This window comes from Aedes albopictus, chromosome 1 (assembly GCF_035046485.1).
Source record: "Aedes albopictus strain Foshan chromosome 1, AalbF5, whole genome shotgun sequence".
Taxonomy (NCBI): Eukaryota; Metazoa; Arthropoda; class Insecta; order Diptera; family Culicidae; genus Aedes; species Aedes albopictus.
In genome coordinates, this window is record NC_085136.1 from 313,210,665 (window position 1) to 313,225,355 (window position 14,691).

Consider the following 14,691-nt stretch of genomic DNA (forward strand, 5'->3'; position numbering starts at 1 on the left):
CTCATAAGGCAAGAAATCATCCACGTCGTGTGCTTCGTTTGAAATCTAGTACTTCGTAGAATATGCCCTATTGCTCTTGAAACTTCTTCTGTATCTTTTAGAGAAAAATCTTTAAAGAAACGTCTTGAGGGATTCGAAAAGGTTTTTCCAAAAACCATAAAGAAATTTTAGAAGAAACCCTAAAACCCTGGAAAGTGTTCCGGAAAAAATATCTCAGAAGGAACAGCATAATATAGTCTTTAAAATCCCGACTAGGCGATCGTAACAAAATTATATCATAATATGTTATTATGTTACACAGATTTTTTATAACATAGGCAGTTATAATTTAGATGCAGGATGTTGTTAAAATAACAAAAATTCTAACTAAAAATCATAAGGGTTCTAACAAAAGTGTATCAGAGTTTGTTACAAATACATCAAAAATATATCAAGCCCTGTTCTTAGTTTTTGATAAAATATATCAAAATTATAATACAGTTTGATATTTTCAATTAGGGTAAAAATCAAATAGGGTAAAAACTATTTTTTTTACTCATTTTTGGGTTATTACTTTAAGTGTGCTATTCTATTTTTAGAGAATAATAGGTCACATAAAAAAACTTTCGAGTTAATTATAAAACTTCCAAACATGGACGGGATTTGAACTACCAATCCTGCCGTAAATTTTCAGTCGCCTTTACCAATGAGGCTATCACAGCACTTGAAGTGAGGGACGAAAGAAGCTTTACTGGTTCTACCAACCCGGGAGCTTCTTGACAGCTGCCGAACAACGTCAGCGTACCTAAAAATTTTGGTCCGGGTGGTACTGTCAGATTCAAAGCGGCAAACGCTGCTTTTTAAAAGGACGAAAACCGACAATAACAAACCGAATAAAAAATATTAAAACATTAAACAGGAACCTTTATTTGTTGTTTCCGCTTTTTTGTGGTAGATAAATGCAAATTAAGTGCGGCATAATAAATTTGTTTACTAGAAGCGAAAATTATATCTCTAAAACAAGTTAAGGCAAAGTAAACGGCTTTCATAAAATTAATAAGAAACTCATGTTTTTTTCTAGTGCGGTTACTAAGCACCAGCAAGTAATAAATTAGGTTACTTATGCTAACATTTTACAGCAGCATATCTGGTGGCCAAGTCAAAATGGAAGTTAAAAACAATCATTTGCAGATGGTTTTTTTTTCGAGTTTGATCTTCGGTTTGGTCTAGCATGCGCAGTCACCACGGAGGGTGCAGGCACGTCAAACTCGAACAAACTACGCCTACCTACCATGCATCGAGCGGGCCTTCCCAAACAACACAATGCGATTTCGCGGGCCATCCCCATCGGCAAAATAAACCGATTTCCGAGCAGGATTCGACCAGGCTTCTGGTTGCGTTGCAAGACACACTCACACACTCTTAAAAGATGAGCAGTAGGCCTACCTTGCCGCTTGCGGGTCCCCTGGCAGTCACCAATTAATATGGAAGACCGTTTAAACATGTGCTTTTATTCTCGCTTTTATTACATTTCTTACAACAACAAAAAGAAAAATCAAAATAATTTCAATTTAATGAACATTAATTTTTGCGCTTCTGTTGAATACGTCTTTTTGATACGAAACGCTAGCCTCTTGTTGGCTTCCACTCACCACGAAACAAAAAGATGTTTTCGCATGGACAAAAATTGTTGCGTCAGTGCAGGATGGACCCGTTGTTTACGAACAGTAGCGACATCTGCGATTTGCAAGTAGGTACGCGAAACTGAGCTCATCTGTCAAGTTACGGGGGGGTTGGGTTCTACGTATTGCCAATTTCCCTATTCCCCCATCTCTTGTTTGTCAGTCGCAGGACGAAAATAGACAGAGATTTGAATGCAAGATCAAACAATGAACCTCTCTCTCTTACCAGCAGCGCTATCGCGGTGCGCAGACATGCGCACTGAAACACTAATAACAGTGGTGGCGTTCGCATGGCCCGTCGTCGACTATTTCCAAAGAACAAAGACAACGACGAAAAAGTTGCTAGTCGACTATTTATGATTGAGCTTCATCATGGGGTGCATTTTAGCGGTCTTCTCACTTTACCGGGCCGGGACCGTGCCGGGCCCCGGCCGTGCCCCGGTCATCGATTTCTTTCTAACGATATCTATGGCGTGCTTCTCATTTGCCCGGTCGGGGCCCGACCGAGCCCCGGCACGGTGTGATGTGAAACACGCCATAGTAATCGCATGTAAGAAATCGATGACCGGGGCACGGCCGGGGCCCGACACGGTCCCGGCTCGGTGTAATGCGAATAGCCCTTTTGGCGGCGACAAAGATTCTTTCCGGACGGAGATGATTTTTTTTTGTTTTGTTCGCTCTGCGAGAACGGCGATTATACACGTACCTACGTGAGCGAAGATAAATGAGGCTTTGTTTTAATTGATGAGAATTATATCATATGCCGATATGATTACTTCTGCAGATGCTGTTTAGTTTTATTCTCCTTTAGATTACTTTTAGTAATGAAAATAGATATTTATGACAAAATGTCAAAGAAAATATGGTCGAATTATAATAGATCGAAGGAAAAAAAATATAATAGACAAATGCAATCATTAATTGAGCAGAATTGTCTGTACAGTTGACATTTTTATTGATTAGAATTATTTAGTACCACATTTGCTATCTCCACGCTCACTAACATTCATTACTTCATAGTACATAGTCTTTTCGTTACTTTTTGACGTTATAATTAGAAGTTAAAATAGCAGTACTGTTAAAATGACATATAAATTTAACTAGGTTTATTCAATTTTGAGATTAAAAAAATACTCATTTCAGATTTCAGATGTATCACTTTTTGAAGTTAAAAATTTACTTAATCTATAAGAATTCGGAATCGTAGAAAAGTGATAGGATTTTGGCACCGTAACGGGACTGGGATATTGAAAGAAGGATATAAATACTTAGATAAACATATCAATAGCTATGACGCTAAGTATATTTATCTATATTTATTGAAGCAATGAATAAAACAAAAAAATACGGAAAAGTCTGATAAAATTTCTAGAAGTTGCAATGCCTTTATTTTTTACTTCATAATATGAAACAGCAGTCAATTAACTAAAGAAGGTAAACTATGTAATGGTTATATCTGCGATAAATTTTCTCCGATTTTGACAATATTGATCTCATTTAATCCAGATTTATTTTTTCCATCTAGAACAAATCCGACTGAACCGAGCCCGAATTGCCATACGCGTGGAATTTTCCATAGACCAGCTGCAATAGCATATCTGCCCAGTCTAGGCCCAAAGCACAGACAAACAGACGTATCACTTGGATCAAATTGCGATAAGAATCATCGTCACGAAAACATAATCGCCCAATGCTAACCAGGCTGTGTTACGCAAACCAGTCAGTAGGTGGCAGTAGTGAGCAAACGTCAAACAGGAGCAAAAACGATGCTAGTGCCGTGACCGAGCAATTTGCGAACTACAAAATATTTTAACTAACCGTTTAAAAGGGTAACGATGAGAAGTAAGTAGAGTGAGACGTCTGTTTGTCTGTGCCCAAAGTATTGACTTCAAAGTAATCATTACGGAGCATGTATCACGAGAGACCATGTCTTTTCAATACGCTAACTCCAACAATGTCGATATTAGAATAGAGGAGCTTAGAAGCAAAGGGGTGTAAGTTACAAAAACCCACTTTCGAGTACATAAATGAGCTTTGAAGTTTTTCACCAGTTTTTCATCCCATTCAAAATGCATGGAGTTTCAATATCAACCCAATTTTCTCTGATTTACTGTATTTTTTCTAATCATCATAAAAATAATCTTGAAAAAGTTCCTGAAAGCTTGAAATCTAAAGATTGTTTGATATGCTCAGCTCAAACTTGACAAAATGGTCACTTACACCTCTTTGCATCTGGGCCCTTCAATAGCATAAGGACATGTTCCAGAAAATTTGGACTTTTGGGAATACCGCGTAACCCAACCGTTCTATTCACATAACCATTCAATAAAAAAATGATTTCTTATTTAAACGAGCCGAAGTTCACTTAAATCGGTTCAAAGTTGGAAAAACATGAGTACTTTTCAGTGTTGAGGGTAGCCGGATACGCTTCCGGCATTCTACGCAATAAAACATGCTAAACTGCAGCCCCTCAACAGCAATTGAATGTTTTTTCTTAATTTTTATCAATTACACAGAATAAAGCTGTTGGCCGCGCCAACTGGAGGGATCGTCTTCCGAAAAAATGAACCAACGCGAACTTTTGGCTGGTTAAAATTTCCTTTAATATAAAGTTTTGTTATTACGAGATTGACATTTTAATTCATTTTGCTTACGTTTAGTGCCTCTCAAATCTCTTCTACCTCAATTGTCTGGATCAGGTCTCCTCCGTACTTAAGTTTAGCTGCATGAAACATTAGATTTATAACGTTTAGGATATATTTTGATCCATTCACTTATGTGTTCTTACCTTGATAAGTTAGATATTAAGTTGTAGGATAAACAATTTTTAGAATAACAAATTGATTACTAGTCACTTGTTGACTAAGAATTTAACGCAGGTAATAGCTATCTGGGTAAGAAAATAATAAATTTCTCGATTTCATTTGCTAAATAAGTTAGTAAATACTTCACTTTTAACTAGATTAAGAACATTTCACGGAATTCAATTATAGGCACGAATTATTCTCAAATAGTTTTCTGATTTTTCACTGCATATTCCACACATCATCATGAATCAGCATTTTTCTCAACTCCTTTGCTGTCATATCCAGTGATCACGTCAATCGTCCTATCGGACAATAGAATGTCAATTGTACCGACGGTCGACGAACCAAGGTCGACGATGTAAGGTGCGTATCGCCCGAGGGGCGTCACACTCCCCCCCGGTACACGGACCTGGCCTTCCGGTTCCGTTTACTCCATCTCGCGCCGAACATCTAACACCGCCAGCTTCACGGTTGGTCTCTCATATATTCCATGCAATGTTTGCACAGTGGCCTTACGAGTTTGTCTTCCACTGCTGGTTACTCCAATGACTCGTCCCTTAGGCCAACAGCTTCTCGGGTGATCTGGATCCACAATGACTACAACGTCACCCACTTGGAGAGGTTTCGCCTGCTCGTGCCATTTTGTACGACGTGTTATGTCGGGTAGGTAGTCCCTAACCCATCGCTTCCAAAAGAGATTCGCCAACCATTGGGAGGTCGGATGACCTCGCCGTAGTGCAGCAGTATCCGCATCAATCAGGGACAACGGTTTGGAACCGTCGCATGAACCCAACAGGAAGTGGTTGGGGGTTAACGCTGGTGCCGCTTCGTCATCAATGGGCACGTGAGTCAGAGGGCGTGCATTCAGCACACCTTCTATTTCCGTCAACGCGTTGCGTAGCTCCTCATCAGTTGGCCGACGCGCATGTAGAACTTCCACCAGGTTTCGCTTGACCGATTGGATGAGCCTCTCCCAACTGCCGCCCATGTGGGGTGCCGCCGGTGGGTTGAACTGCCAAGCAGTAGATGAGGTGACAAACTCACGCATCACCTGGTTCTGGTTGACCGCTTCCATGGTTTCCTGGAGCTCCCGGTTTGCGCCCACAAAATTGGTACCCCTGTCGCTGTAAAAGCTGACCGGTGTACCTCTACGTGCCGTGAAATTCCTCAATGCCATTATGCAGGAACTAGTTGTCAGAGAGTGCGCTACCTCAATATGAACGGCCCTTACCGTTAAACAAGTCAGTAGAACCCCCCATCTTTTCTCGACCCTTCGACCTACCGTTACCTCAATTGGGCCAAAATAATCCACCCCTACGTGTGCGAATGGCCTTGTGTACGCAGACAGTCGGGCCGCAGGAAGATCTGCCATTTCCGGCGGTTGAGGAAGAACGTCACGGTTTTTGCACCACTGGCAGTTTCTACGTATCGCAGCAAGGGCTTGTCTCAGGCGGAAGATGCTGTACTTCTGGCGGACTTCGTTGACTACTATTTCGTAGTTGCGGTGCAAAAACTTTTCGTGGTAATGGACTAATATTAATGATGTTACTGGATGCTTTGGAGGCAGAATAACAGGATTCTTGGCGTCACTGTGCAAATACGCGCACACAGTGGTTCTCCCTTTCATCCTCATTACACCGGATTCGTCAACGAACGGGCTCAACTTGTAAAGTGGACTTGTCTTTGGAATACGTTTGATAGTGGATTCTTTCGTCTCCAGCGCTGCGACTTCGTCCTGGTACACATCTCGTTGCGCTTGCCGGTAATGGTGTTCTTCCGCTTCCCGAAGTTCTTCGCTTGATAACGGTCCAGTTCTGAGTGGATGCTGACTACGACGACGTTGAAGGTTCAAGCAGAATCGAAGGACGTATCCAGTTACCGCTAGCAATCGCCGCCAACTCGAAAATTCCACTTGATTCCCTTCTACGAGTCGCAAGAACACTGCCGCTGCCATTGCACTTTCGCTTGCGTCAACGAATACGTGAACTTCGATGAAAGCTGCGTCCAAGGATGAAACAACTTGCCGGTAACACCTAGGAATCCGTAATTTCTCTACCTCGGGTAGCAATTGAAGCCAGTCACGCCACTTCTCGAACAGGTTGTCGGGAATTCGTTCATCCCAGTCAACACTAGCACGCCAAACTTCCTGTAGCAAGATTTTCAGCAACACCAGAAAGTGGTCGATGAGACCTAGAGGGTCGTATATGGTCATCAGCGTCCGAAGGATCTCCCGTTTAGTAGGGCAACGACTTCCATCAAGCAGCGCCGAATCAAATCTGGTCCAGCATATTTTGTATTTGAACACGTCGTCTTTCGTATGCCACCACATTCCGAGGATTTTTTGACTCGCCACCTCCGCAGATATGTTCAGGTCCTTTTCCGTTGACTCTTCTCCATTCATAGTGGAAAGCACCAACGGAGAATTGGAAACCCAATTGCGGATTTCAAATCCACCCTCCATGTGAATGAAACGCACCGACTCCGCCAGTTCAACTGCTTCTTGCTCCGTTTCAACGCTGAAAACCATGTCATCCACGTAGTGTCGTTTTTTGATGACCGCTACCGCTGTTGGATGTTCTTCTTCGAATCTTTCGGCGTTCTTGTTCTCACAAACTGGGCTGTGGCAGGAGAACAGCTCGCCCCGAATGTCATTACCTGCATGACGTAGATGCTTGGATCACCGTGTTCGTCGCGGTCACGCCAAAGAAAACGCTGACATTGCTGGTCCTCAGGATTGATGTCGACCTGTTGGAACATCTCACGGATGTCGGCACAAACGCCTATTCGATGCTCACGGAATTGGTACAGGATGCCCACAAGAGACGCTAACTGGTCTGGGCCAGTGAGGAGCACCGAATTCAGTGATATCCCGTATGCTTCGGCGGCAGCGTCCCACACAATCCGGACCTTGCCTGGCTTATTCGGATTGTACACCGGAAAAATGGGCAAGTACCATACCCGCTCGTATTTTGTTGACAGCTCCTCCGACGTTAGCTTGCGGATGTAGTTTTTCGATCTGTATTCCGCAATCTTTTCATGCAGGATGCTCGCTAACTCCGTGTCCTTCTCCATGCGTTTTTCCAAGCATCTCCAACGACGAACTGCAACTGCTTTGTTGTCCGGCAGACGGATTTTGTCGGACCGCCATAACAGGCCGGCTTCGTAACGTTCTCCGTTGAAGTGAGTGCGAGATTCCAGAAGAGCCATGGCGCGTTCATCGTCTTTAGAAAGCCGTCCAGCGTGACTCGGTTGAACTACCAAACTATCCATGGAGAAGTAATCTTTCACCATCTGATTCAGATGCGTCAGGCCTGGTTCGTTGCAGGAGCAGATGTGGTACGTATGACTGGCTGTACTCGAAGAGTCTTGCGATGCCCAGCCACCGTATACAGTCCAGCCAAGATTGGTTTTGACGGCGATTGGCTCACCCATCTTGCCTTCACGACTCCTTCGCACCAGCATTAGGTTGGCATGCTTCAATCCAATCAGTATTCGTGGACGAACGTTACAATACGAGTCCACGGGCAGACCACGCAGGTAGCCGTGCCGCTCCGAGAGTTGGTCCATATCTAGTGACTGGTACGGCAGTTGCAGCTCTTCGACAGTCCTCACGTCCTGCAATAACGTCCGCTTTCCATCCTTTCCGCATATTTCGACGTTGATACTCTGTGAGTCAGATTCGTAGCGATGGGTACCTCCCGTCCATTTCAGGCAGAGGGGAAGAACCGTTCCAAAGAGCTTCAGGTCCTCCGCAAGCTGCTGATCGATGAGAGTTAACTCCGATCCGTCGTCTAAGAAGGCGTGACAGCTGACTTGTACTCCGTCGCCAAACAGAGTCACCGGCAAATAGCGAAACGAACCTGGACCCGTATCCGATCGATGCGTGTTGACATTGCGTTCTTCATTCTGCTTTGGAGATCCGCCTACGTTGGACGTGTCTTTGCTCGTTGTAGCGGGTGCAGCGAAATCCTTGTGAAGCAATACATGATGCTTGAAGGTGCAACCGTTCTTCCCACATTCTCCAGAATTACAGCCACCTTTGTGCTGCCGAAGACACTTGCGGCAGAAATTGAAACCACGAACAGTTGCCCATTTCGACTCATAAGACAACTCCAGGAACCTCTTGCATTTCGCCAGACATTTGCAATCGCCTTTGCAGGCCGGACAGGGTTTGTTATCTCCGCTTCCTACGATTGCTGACTGCTGCGTTGTCCGAGCTGGCTGACTTCTTTCCTTGACTGGAACTTCTGCGTGAGTGTTAACGTATTTCTCCTTACGAACTGCTCTGAACTCCTGCGTCTTGCTTCCACGGTACTGCGGCTCGAAAACCACGTTCACGTCCTCTGCTAGGTTGTATATCCACCGGCTAAACGTGGACAGCTTCACTTTCCGCAACTTCCTCTTGTATCGGGCCCAGTCCAGTCTAATTTGCGGTGGCAACTTCTTCTCGAATTCCTTCAGCAACGTCGTATCACACATGTACTGCTTCTCTCCGCAAGCTTCTATCGTAGCACTGAGGTTTTGAACTTCCAGCGCAAAGTCGACCAGCTTGTCCATCGCGTCCGGCTTGATGATCGGCATTGCTATTATTTTCTCCTTTAAGTAGTCGATAATCGTCTCCGGTCTGCCAAACCGCAGCTTCAACGCACTGATCGCTCTTCCCACGGTTTCAGGCCGCATCAAAAAACTTCGGACAGCGTTGAACGCATCTCCCTTCAAACAGTTCCTGAGGCGAATCATGTTTTCGGCGTCCGTGTATCCACACATGGCTGAAGTATCTTCGTACGTTGACACAAACATCGGCCATTCCTCCGGATTACCGTTAAACTTCGGCAGTTCACGAGGAACAACTTGACGGGCTGCTAGTTCATCCTTCGAAAGCTTCCTGTCGCTCCGCAATGATTGTTGTCGCTCCGTTCCAGATCGGTTGCTACTTCCATCTTTCGGGACCTTCCTGGTCGAGGTCATTTTAGGCCTGAGATGCCTTCGGCCTACGAGCTCTCCGACGGATTGCGCTCCATCTGCTCTACCATCTCGATCCGCTCCGTTGTCCGTCGACGTCTCTTCGTCACTATCTGATTCGCTACCAGAGGCTGAAATATCACTCGAAGCCTCGGTTTCCACGCCGTCTTCAGAATCATAATCTCTGGCTTCCTTGTACGACTGCTTGCCCTTTTCACGGATCTCGCTGTGACGCTTCAACCAGTGCTCTACTTTATTGACGACATTCGGCTGATCAACAGCGGATTCGCCACTACCTTCCAGATCAGCCATCTCCTTCAGGACCTCGAACTTCTTCTTCGCCAATTCTCGCTTCCGTTGCATTTCTTCTCGCATCAACTCCTCCTCAGCTTTGATCTGCTGCAGTTCCACATCCAAACGAGCTTTCGCCGACTTTCGTGATGCTGCTGAAACTACGGAACCGGCCCGGCTCGCTTTCAAGCTTGGAGCTGACCCTCCGACTGCATCGGCTAGCTCATCGGCCTCTTTCGTCTGCTCGTTCACTCCATCTGTCTGCCCCTCCTTCCGATTTGCCTTCTTTACACCTTTTGCAGCTGCAGCTCGCGTTATCATCTTCCGTGGAATCGCACCTTTGGCTGCCTTCGCGGTATCGCATTTCAAGCAGGTCCAATTGTAGCCCTTGATATCCTCGGAAACACTCACGCACGAGAAATGATGCCACACGTCACATGTATTGCATTGCACCATACGCTCATTGACCGGGTTTTCGCATAACGCACAACTCTTTTCAGCCGAAATGGTGGATTGAGGGTTTGATTTAGGGGGATTTAGAGGTTTAGAGGTCGAACTGGCGACGATGTCGCTTTTCGAGGCTTTGTTCTGGGTCTGTTTAGACGGGTCTTTGGGGGGTTCTTTATTTACTGACCTTATACTAGGAGGAGACTTCTGCTGCTTACCTTTGGTCTTCTTCGCAGCATCCATACCTGGATCCGACATCGTTCCGGGGTAAACGAAATTTTAATATGTTGGCCGCGCCAACTGGAGGGATCGTCTTCCGAAAAAATGAACCAACGCGAACTTTTGGCTGGTTAAAATTTCCTTTAATATAAAGTTTTGTTATTACGAGATTGACATTTTAATTCATTTTGCTTACGTTTAGTGCCTCTCAAATCTCTTCTACCTCAATTGTCTGGATCAGGTCTCCTCCGTACTTAAGTTTAGCTGCATGAAACATTAGATTTATAACGTTTAGGATATATTTTGATCCATTCACTTATGTGTTCTTACCTTGATAAGTTAGATATTAAGTTGTAGGATAAACAATTTTTAGAATAACAAATTGATTACTAGTCACTTGTTGACTAAGAATTTAACGCAGGTAATAGCTATCTGGGTAAGAAAATAATAAATTTCTCGATTTCATTTGCTAAATAAGTTAGTAAATACTTCACTTTTAACTAGATTAAGAACATTTCACGGAATTCAATTATAGGCACGAATTATTCTCAAATAGTTTTCTGATTTTTCACTGCATATTCCACACATCATCATGAATCAGCATTTTTCTCAACTCCTTTGCTGTCATATCCAGTGATCACGTCAATCGTCCTATCGGACAATAGAATGTCAATTGTACCGACGGTCGACGAACCAAGGTCGACGATGTAAGGTGCGTATCGCCCGAGGGGCGTCACAAAAGCCGTTTCCTTATAAGCATCTTTTGATCTTTTACCTGGTATCCATCGACCTTTTTGCCCTACAAGCAATGAAAAAAATGAATACATTATAAAATTTTTAATTTTTTGTAATATAGTTAAAAATTAAAATTATTTCATATTCTGATATGATTGTTATTTTTTCAACTGATAATTTTGTTCAGTTGCAAAAATAACAAAGTTATAACAGAGTTTGTTCTGATTTATTTGTAACAAAATTAGTTACAAAAGATTATAACATATTTTGTTATAATTCAGTTTGAAAAAGTAATAAACAGTCCATGTCATAACAAAATTATAACATAATTTGTTAGTTATATCACATTAAGATATAATTATGATATATTCTTGTTATGTTCATCTAGTCGGGCCCATAAAAAAACTCTTCGAGAAGTCTTAGATGCGTTTTATTGAAGAATCTTAAAATAAATAGGGTAGTGGACGTACTTTGGCCCGAGGCAGGTATCTGCCTTGGAAATTTCATCACATTTATCATATAATCTCCACAAAATCTGGGTTAGTTTTCATTGGTAGTTTCTATAATAATTTGCAAAGATTTTGTAGAGATTATAAAAAAGACACTACACCGTCCTCAACCAGAGATTGTACAGACTCAACAAGCACTATCCAGGTAACATTTTGATGCTGAATAATCGTTTTTACAACCATTTTAAAGCAGCTTTTATTTGAACAAAAGTTGAGCACAAGATGTACAATACTTTATTCAGCCTTTAAACATCTAATTTTGGAAATTGTATTCAACCTTTAGCTGGTTTGAGGTACATTGAAAGGCTGATTTAAGGAAGAATATGCACTTAGTCAGCAATCAATTAAGTTTAGTGAATTTAGTTAAAAAAAACTAACTTATTTTTACCATTTGCGGCTTTCTATTTCCAGAAGAGATGCTTCGGAATATTTAAATTAATCTATGGAAAAACTGGGAATTGAACTCTGAACTCCTGATTTATAGTCACTCACCTTGTCACCTACGCCACACACAAATGTATACATACCCTCGAAAACGAGAGCAATGCTTGTTCCCAAGTAACACACTTGTCACCGAAGAGTCACGGCGGCGCAGGTTTTTGTTGTGCATAAGTTACTGTGACTTACTTCTAACAAATAAACACTTACTTGCTAGAAGTAAGTCACTGTAACTTCTGCACAACAAAAACTTGCGCCGCCGTGACTCTTCGGTGACAAGTGTGTTACTTGAATAACAAGAACTTAAGTTGAACTAAAACTGTATTGAGGCTGAAAAAGCTATGAAAACACTGCTTGGATCAGCTGTTAAATATTATTTGATTAAAGGTTGAACAACAGATGATTAATTCTGCATATTTGTGTACGTTGGTTACAGAGATGAATAATATTCTACTCAACTTGATATTCAGCTATCTATGTATTGCTGATTAAAGAGGTTGAACAAGCAATACTTTAAACCAATATTCAGCTGTCATTGTATTCAGTCACTGCCACCATTAACCAGTCAATGTTACTTGGGTAACATATGACAACGGACAGCACACATAACACCCAGTGGCCCAGTGGTGAATTTTCCGTTTGACGAATAGTTTTCCCCGATTGTAGCGGGAATCGAACCCACGCTTCGAGACTTACGAAACGCCTAAATGATTGACGCCTCTAGCCGCACAATGATATGATAAATATAAAAAAAATGCAAAGGTAGGCCACTATACCTGCCCCAGGCCAATATACGTCCACAGCCTTGCCCTACCAGAATCATGTTCTAATTCGCAAAGATTTTTTTCAGTTTGTTTTTGTAATACCGATAACTATTGCAGTATATTCGAAGTAATTCCAAAAGAAATATCAGAAGATCCTTCCGAGATTTTTTATTTCTTTTTTTTTTTTCCATAAAGCCTATTCTGGTTATATAGGAATCCCTCAAACTCTTTCAGAAATACTGATAGGATTCCTCCAGAAGTTATTTCCAAGCTTCCAGAAGAAACTCCTGGAGAAATGTCATAAGGAACTTCTTAAGAGATCCCAAAACTCCTCGGGGAATCTGCGAAGAAATTTGCTGAGGAATCGCAGAGAAAGTTTTTGAAGGAATTTCGAAAAAAAAATCTCAACGTTGGCTCCAGTAGGAACAGTGGATGAAATACTTATAAAATTAGTGATAGAATTGTTTTTCTAGTCAAAGAAAAAAGTTTCAGATTTGGGAAACATTGAGAAAACTCAGAAGTTATCTCAGAAGAACTTTCTTGAGAAAATCTAGAAAGAATGTCTGAAAAAGTCCCAGAGAGAATTTCTGAAAAAAAAATGCAGATGGATCTCCAGAAAAAAATTAAACTACTTGATGAATATTAAATGCCACTTCTGTATGATACGTAGAAAAATGTTTCCGGGTCCTTTGGCCGAACGCCATTTGGCCGAAAGGGTCGTATGGCCAAAATGAATAATGTACTTAAGTGAACATGCCGTTGTTAGGCGTCCAAGTATTACTGAAAAGAACAGCTTATGATTGAAAGAAGGAAAAATCTTAGATAAAATATTGGCAGTTAAAACGCCAACTAAACCTTGAATATCAATACTAAAAAGAGTAGCCTATGATTATAAGATGTAAATATACTTTTGATGATCATATTGGCAGTTAGAATGCCAAAAACTTCCTTGAATACTTTTGATCGTGATTCAGCCAAACGGCATTAGGCCAAACGACCCTTTCGGCCAGATAGCATTCTACCGAATGGCGTTCGGCCAAACGGCATTCGGCCAAATGTCCGAACACCTAGAAAAATATCTAGAGAAATCTCAGAAGAAACTAAACTAAATCAATAGCGAAGCCGGCCACGTCCTTACGGCCATCGAGGAAGGGCAAGAATGTTAGTATAGCGTATGTTGCTACTAGAATCTGGGATTACCTCATCTTCTCCACGACTGTCACGGGAAAAAGTTTTTGTAAGTAAGGGGGGGGCTTGTCACATGATTCCAATTCACTTTGGTAAGTAATGTGATTCACTTTGATCACATTACTTCACGTTACTTAAACAAGGTACGTTTTCATATTAAACTATTACACATGCCGGTACGATTTCTCCCTTATTACCTTTTTGCCATATATATAACACATTCAAATTATTTCGTGTTTGAAAAAAAAACAGAAAGGAAGCGTCTATTTTAGGGGGAGGGGTAGTCTGGAATTGTGTGACGAGCCATGTATTAGGTATGGGAAAATAGGCTATGAGGGGAGAGGGGGAGTAAAAAATCGATGAAAAAATGCTACGTCATTCATGGACGCTCCCAAAGAAAGGGAAATATTTATTAGTACAATAAGTTGCGAAATGAAGATTTTTATTCAACGAGGCTTACCGAGTTGTTGACAAGCACACATGCTGGAGGCATGACACACGAGTTTGCCATTTAATTTTCGCTGAAAATAGCAAATAGCGGATTCACAAGGTTTCCTAGATAGAAAGTAAGGTTCGTGGACTAAAGCCTCTTGGGTTGTTCCATTCTTATGCAAAAGATAAAACGTTGCTGTTGTTTTTTTTTTTTTGATAATTGATCTGAGCTATCCTA

General features: G+C 42.1%; 2 protein-coding genes across 2 annotated transcripts; both read right to left on the reverse strand.

The window, feature by feature from the left end:
- Positions 1-2,384: 2,384 nt before the first annotated feature.
- LOC134285748 (uncharacterized) lies at positions 2,385-7,113 on the reverse strand. Its single transcript, XM_062847156.1, has 2 exons — positions 4,614-7,113; positions 2,385-4,551 (listed from the first exon to the last, which is right to left on the reverse strand). The coding sequence occupies exon 1, from the start codon at positions 6,993-6,995 to the stop codon at positions 4,896-4,898; it is 2,100 nt and encodes a 699-aa protein (XP_062703140.1). The 5' UTR covers positions 6,996-7,113; the 3' UTR covers positions 2,385-4,551; positions 4,614-4,895.
- Positions 7,028-11,133, reverse strand: LOC115259907 (uncharacterized). Its single transcript, XM_062847155.1, has 2 exons — positions 10,882-11,133; positions 7,028-10,819 (listed from the first exon to the last, which is right to left on the reverse strand). The coding sequence occupies exon 2, from the start codon at positions 10,424-10,426 to the stop codon at positions 7,028-7,030; it is 3,399 nt and encodes a 1,132-aa protein (XP_062703139.1). The 5' UTR covers positions 10,427-10,819; positions 10,882-11,133.
- Between the last annotated feature and the right edge of the window lie 3,558 nt (positions 11,134-14,691).

What these genes read in the sequence shown, in the direction of transcription:
- LOC134285748 (XM_062847156.1), bottom strand. Translation starts at nt 6,995, where the DNA reads ATGGTTTTCAGCGTTGAAACGGAGCAAGAAGCAGTTGAACTGGCGGAG.
- LOC115259907 (XM_062847155.1), bottom strand. Translation starts at nt 10,426, where the DNA reads ATGTCGGATCCAGGTATGGATGCTGCGAAGAAGACCAAAGGTAAGCAG.